The sequence below is a fragment of the Alligator sinensis genome, unplaced genomic scaffold (assembly GCF_000455745.1).
Source record: "Alligator sinensis unplaced genomic scaffold, ASM45574v1 scaffold278_1, whole genome shotgun sequence".
NCBI lineage: Eukaryota > Metazoa > Chordata > Crocodylia > Alligatoridae > Alligator > Alligator sinensis.
In genome coordinates, this window is record NW_005841952.1 from 2,045,931 (window position 1) to 2,052,168 (window position 6,238).

At 46.0% G+C, this 6,238-nt stretch overlaps 1 protein-coding gene and 3 non-coding genes across 5 annotated transcripts; all 4 read right to left on the reverse strand.

Moving 5' to 3' along the window:
• Positions 1-709: 709 nt before the first annotated feature.
• On the reverse strand, positions 710-5,897 carry HSPA8 (heat shock protein family A (Hsp70) member 8). 2 transcript variants are annotated; one of them, XM_025200020.1, is made up of 8 exons: positions 5,649-5,897; positions 4,597-4,802; positions 4,306-4,458; positions 3,627-4,182; positions 3,000-3,202; positions 2,420-2,618; positions 1,829-2,061; positions 710-1,173 (listed from the first exon to the last, which is right to left on the reverse strand). In XM_025200020.1, the coding sequence occupies exons 1-8, from the start codon at positions 5,851-5,853 to the stop codon at positions 952-954; spliced, it is 1,977 nt and encodes a 658-aa protein (XP_025055805.1). In that variant the 5' UTR covers positions 5,854-5,897; the 3' UTR covers positions 710-951. The 2 variants fall into 2 exon arrangements, with proteins under 2 accessions (XP_025055805.1, XP_006020453.1); XM_006020391.3 differs by having other exon boundaries at positions 710-1,137; positions 5,649-5,896.
• LOC112549746 lies at positions 1,540-1,636 on the reverse strand. The gene has a single exon (XR_003093250.1). It is a non-coding gene; the product is annotated as a small nucleolar RNA SNORD14 (small nucleolar RNA).
• LOC112549747 lies at positions 2,775-2,871 on the reverse strand. The gene has a single exon (XR_003093251.1). It is a non-coding gene; the product is annotated as a small nucleolar RNA SNORD14 (small nucleolar RNA).
• Positions 3,302-3,392, reverse strand: LOC112549748. The gene has a single exon (XR_003093252.1). It is a non-coding gene; the product is annotated as a small nucleolar RNA SNORD14 (small nucleolar RNA).
• Positions 5,898-6,238: the final 341 nt, after the last annotated feature.

The following is a 6,238-nucleotide window of genomic DNA, read 5'->3' on the forward strand; positions in this document are numbered from 1 at the left end:
AAATAGGGATGCATCTAAATTGCACTGGCAGTGAGCTGGGCAGTGGCTCCTTTAAATCTTGCTTTTTACCATTTTCTCCCCCCAAAACAGGGATGGGCAGCAGGGCTGCCAGGGTCCCTTGGCCAGTCAACAGCAGGAAGGGGGTCTGTGGCAAAAAAGCCAGAAAGCAAGCTGCTGCATAGTTCACTTCCAGAGAAATTAAACTAAACCCCTACCCATAAGGTGACCATCATTTGAGATAAGCTTCAAAATAAGATGGTGTACCTTTTGGAAGCAAAACACACTTCCCTGACTCTCCAATAAAAAGTTGCTTATTTGGCTGCCTAGCTGGCACCACATTTAAGATACCCAATTTTACAGACACCTTTCCAGATATTAGTATAAAGTGCTGATTTAGTCTCCTGACCACCACTCAGAACTGAGTGTTTGTACTTAAAGACATTGGTTTATAAATGGGTCACATTCATCCTACAAAAGCTTCTCTGGCCAGGTCGTGATTAGCATGTTGTTACAGGATAGGAACAACCATTTCCTATTTGAAAGGAATGTGGCATTTCCTTAAAAGGACTTCCAAGAGCTCTCTAAGGAAGTCGATCCGGTCCCAGAGGCTGACTAATGTGTCTACATGGTAGAACTCCAAACTAGCAATTCTATTTAGTCAGTCACCGGAACAGTGTTACCTGCATTGAAAAAGCTACAACAGACCGTGTTGCCAATTAAATACATCTTTATTTCTTAGCATACAAGTTGCATTTCCACTTGTTAACAGTACTGTAAAGTGCAATGGTGTCCACCCTCCCCTCCCTGTGCACCATGTTCAAGTATTTAGAATGCCCAGAAATGCTTCCTACAGCAGCTCAAAACATGGAGTTGTACTGTCAATGCACTTGGCTACAAAGTTTGGGTCCTTCAGTTCTAGTAACCACTTGTGGAATGCTTGCTCCAACGTGTTTAATCCACCTCCTCAATAGTTGGTCCAGAAGAAGCTCCTCCAGATGGGGCAGCTCCACCACCAGGGAATCCACCAGGCATGCCCCCAGGCATCCCCCCTGCACTCTGGTACAGCTTTGTGATGATGGGGTTACACACTTTCTCCAGTTCTTTCTGCTGGTGCTCAAACTCCTCTTTCTCGGCAGTCTGGAACGCAGAGAGTATGGTTATGCATAGCTTGTTCTAAAAAGAGATGGTTATGGCAAGGCAGAAAAAAAAACATCTTGTCCACGTTACTGGCCATCAGAAAGATCTGTCAGCCCCGTTTCTAGAGCCCTAGCTTCTATAAAGTAGCAGCATAACTGTTCAGAATATGGATGTTTACAAAGCTGTTCTTTCCTTAGAGAGAACTAAATAGTTGAAGTGCTTTAAGAGCTGAAGTTAGCTAGGGACCTTGATATCCTTTGGAGGACAGCCTCCGCCCAAAATCTTGAAGATTCTAGGCTCCAAATTAGTAAAATGTCAATTTGTAACCAGACCCATAACTTTCCGGGAGCAGCATATTCCCCCCCCCCCCTTGCTAGGTTAAACTCAAGCAGTTTCTGATGGTCGCTCAGACATCCAAGGAAGGTACTTGAGCCAACACAAGTCTTTCGACTTCTGGTGGAAACTACGAATGGCTTTGGAATCATTTTCATCACAGCAACCAGCCATTGGCCTTGAACTCAGAAGCCCTGCCTTTGTGAAAATTGACAGGCCCATTTGTTCCAGTGAGGCTGCATCAAGTGTAAGGTGCGTTAAAATTAAAAAGACTTCTAACCACTTGAGTCCGATTCAGGCATACTTCCCTGTCTTTGGGCTTAAAACCTAAAGCATCAGAAGTGTTTTTGCCACCTACCTGATTCTTGTCCAGCCAGTTGATGATTTCATTGCACTTGTCCAAAATCTTCTGTTTGTCCTCATCACTGATCTTACCCTGAAGCTTCTCATCCTCAACTGTAGCTTTCATATTGAAAGCATAGGATTCTAGGGAGTTCTTAGAAGACACTTTGTCACGCTGCTTCTCATCTTCTGCTTTGTATTTCTCTGCCTCCTGGACCATACGCTCAATATCTTCCTTGCTCAGACGGCCTGAAAGAAGTTGCCAGGGGTTTGAGTTAAGAGCCTTCTAAGAGGAAAAATCAGTGACACTGCAGGTCTTGCTCCTCTAATAAAAAGGAGGCATTATTTGCCATTGGTACAGGTCAAGGCTAATAGAGTCTTTAGTCTGAGAGAGTCACCATCATATATATAGGCAGCAGGAAAGGCTGCCAAGAGCCAGTGTGCCAACAAAGCTACGTGGGAGAAGTGCTAGCAATAGAGAACATTTGCTATTGTGGCATGCCAAGTGTCTTTCAGAAAGATTGGAGTTTGCATATAAAACCCCAAGTTTGTTCTGGCAAGACAAGATGGCCCTGCCATCCAGAAGGTGCATATCTGCAGTGCCTACCTTTGTCATTTGTAATGGTGATCTTGTTTTCCTTGCCAGTGCTCTTGTCCACAGCAGACACATTAAGGATGCCATTGGCATCAATATCAAAAGTGACTTCAATCTGAGGTACGCCTCTAGGAGCTGGGGGGATGCCAGTCAGTTCAAACTTGCCCAGCAAGTTGTTGTCTTTTGTCATGGCTCTCTCCCCTTCATACACCTAGTAAGGAAGCGGGACCAGAAAAGAGAGAGTCAACATGAAAGGTTAGGCACAGCACACGACTTCAGCAAGTCTTTGGAGTCATCTAAACACTCCCCCCCCCCGCCCCCCCCATACCAAGCCCTTCCAAATACAAAGTCAGAAGAAGTTCAACGGTCGCTCAGACATCCAAGGAAGGTACTTGAGCCAACACAAGTCTTTCGACTTCTGGTGGAAACTACGAATGGCTTTGGAATCATTTTCATCACAGCAACCAGCCATACACCTAGCCTACCAGGTACAGGTGAACTTTTACCTATTTTTCAGGGCAAGAGCCTCCCTGCCCAGGCCACCTTGCCCCAGTGTCAAAAGCAACTTTGAGAACTGATTGAGGACACATACCTGGATAAGGACACCAGGCTGGTTATCAGAGTAAGTGGTGAATGTCTGAGTCTGCTTAGTGGGGATTGTGGTATTGCGCTTAATCAATACTGTCATAACACCTCCAGCTGTTTCAATACCCAGGGACAGAGGAGTCACATCCAACAGCAGCAGATCCTGTACATTTTCTGACTTGTCTCCAGACAGGATTGCAGCCTGGACAGCTAGAAGAAAGAAAGCTGTGTGAGAACACTACAAAGACAGGAAGAAAAACACCAACAAAACCCCCCCAAAAAACAGTTGATCCTAAGCTACCAAGATACTCGCTCAGACATCCAAGGAAGGTTTTAGCCATCATTAGTCAACTTCTGGTGGAAACTACGAATGGCTTTGGAACCAGATTCATCACTGCAAGTAGATATACTTGTTTTACCTTGTAAAGTGCCCCCCCCTTTTTACATTAATATACTATTGCAATTAAAACCCACCCTAATTAATTGGTTTCAAGCTATTTAACCAAGCAAATCCCCTCACTGATACAATTCATTCATCATTTATACTAGCCCAAGTCCTTTCTAGAGCTCTTGAATGAGAAAAAACAAAGTTACAGGTTGGGAAGGGCTACACAAGCTTTTTGGGAAGGTTTACCTGCACCGTAAGCTACAGCTTCATCAGGATTGATGCTCTTGTTCAGTTCTTTGCCATTGAAGAAGTCTTGTAGGAGTTTCTGAATCTTTGGGATGCGAGTGGACCCACCAACCAATACTATGTCGTGGATCTGGGATTTGTCGAGCTTGGCATCCCGCAAGGCCTTCTCCACGGGGTCCAGCGTACCACGGAACAGATCAGCATTCAACTCTTCAAAGCGAGCTCGTGTGATTGAGGTGTAGAAGTCAATGCCCTCATAGAGAGAATCAATCTCAATACTGGCCTGCGTGCTGGAGGAGAGGGTACGCTTTGCACGTTCACATGCTGTGCGAAGACGGCGAACTGCTCTCTTGTTTTCACTGATGTCTTTCTTGTGCTTGCGTTTGAATTCAGCAATGAAGTGGTTGACCATTCTGTTATCAAAGTCTTCTCCACCCAGGTGGGTATCGCCTGCAGTGGACTTCACTTCAAAGATACCATCTTCAATTGTGAGAATAGACACATCGAAAGTGCCACCACCCAGGTCAAAGATCAAAACATTTCTCTCAGCACCAACCTGAAATAAAAAATAAGTAGCGCAGTCTTCAGTTTTACCGAAATGACTCAGCCTCGAGCTGGTCCAGCAAAGAAGCCAAAAAGCTTCCTATATCACTTAGGATTCTCCCCACCCTCACCTTACCTTTTTGTCTAAACCATAAGCAATAGCAGCAGCTGTTGGTTCATTGATGATTCGGAGCACGTTGAGACCTGCAATAGTACCAGCATCTTTTGTGGCCTGGCGCTGGGAGTCATTGAAGTAGGCTGGTACAGTGACCACAGCATTAGTAACAGTCTATAGAGGGAAAAAAAAAAAGAGCACAAAAGCAAGCTGTAAGCATGGGATCTGCAGTTCAACATGCAAGTGGTACAAGCCATGGCTTATATAATCTTTTTCTTGAACAAGTGGAGAACAGCTGTGCTCAAGTCTCACCTTCCCAAGGTAGGCTTCTGCAATCTCCTTCATCTTAGTCAAAACCATGGATGAAATTTCTTCTGGGTAAAAGCTCTTGGTCTCGCCTTTATACTCCACCTGCACTTTCGGCCTGCCAGCATCATTCACCACAGTGAAAGGCCAATGCTTCATGTCAGACTGGACAACAGAATCATCGAATCTGCGACCAATCAGCCGCTTTGCATCTGAAAGAGTTGACTACAGTCAGTTACTCAAGACTAAAAAAAGATTTCTATATAAATCAATCATTACATAAAAGAACAGCTTCTAATGCACATCAGTGGCACAACACGACTCCTCTTCATAGGAAGGAGGAGAAGAGAACTTAACATGGCCCAAGTTTTTTTTTTGTTTGTTTTTACCACCAACAGCTGCTACACAATACAAGTCTGCAGCTTGAAATGCAGACCATAACTACCTCAGATCTGGAAAGGTTAAACAATTGTAGCATGGCTATCCTAGGGAAACCCCCCCAAGCCCCATGTAAAAGATGATGCCGTTTCAGTGTTAAGAAACATGTCTGCAGCCAAACAATGACTGCGCAGGATGGCAGCAGACAGGCTGCTGCGTGCTCCCTGCCACCTAGCGGACGAGGGCTGGAACAGCACCAAGCCCAATACCCACTGGCAGCATGAAGCAACTTACACTGGGTGTTTCTAAATAGTGGTGTGAACATGAGACCAGAATTAAACCATGTTAAACACAAGATCAGAGTAAGCCCCACCTCTTAGGAAAGAAAATTATGCAATTGTCTAGGAAAGTCACTTCTGGAATAGTCCTAGATCAAGACGCATGCTTGCTTGAAGGAGAAATCTGTATCATGCAGGACAAGTTATTTGTTCCTCCCTCACCATAGTTTTGACTAGCAAGCAAAGCAGGACTAAGTGGCCTGAACCGGTGAGAGTCAGAAGGGAGGGAGGCCCCCGGCTCCTCCCATGTGGTGAACCCGATTCTGAATTCATCGTACAGAATGCAGGCCGACTGCCCTTGAAACACCGCGCCAAGTACGGGGATTTTAAGCCAAAGCTTACCAAAAACTGTGTTGGTGGGGTTCATGGCAACCTGGTTCTTCGCAGCATCACCGATCAACCTCTCGGTGTCCGTGAAGGCGACGTAGCTCGGCGTGGTCCTGTTACCCTGGTCGTTGGCGATGATTTCCACCTTGCCATGTTGGAAGACGCCGACGCAGGAGTAGGTGGTCCCGAGATCAATCCCAACAGCTGGTCCTTTTGACATTGTGCCTGAAAAGGTTGACCAAGATGCATGTTAACGAGTTAAGTCTTCAAGCATTTGGGGGCGGGGGGGAGAACAGGAGCGATCCAGACCATGGCTATAAACCCATTCAGCTCATATATTTTATAAGCTTAAAAACCTCACAAAATAAAGTTTCTGATCTGGCTGCTCCTGAACATTTACACCACAAGGATGGTAGAACCGATCCCCGCTCCCAAATCTCATTAAAGGCAGTCAGCAGCGCTACTCAACCCCAACCCCGTTACAAGCTGAACCCGCTTCCCCCCATTCCCAGGCAGTACTAGGAGACCGGCAAAGCCACCTCCTGCATGCGGGGGGCCACACTGGGCACCACGTGGCAGCTCCACCCCCCTCCCCCCAGCATCCC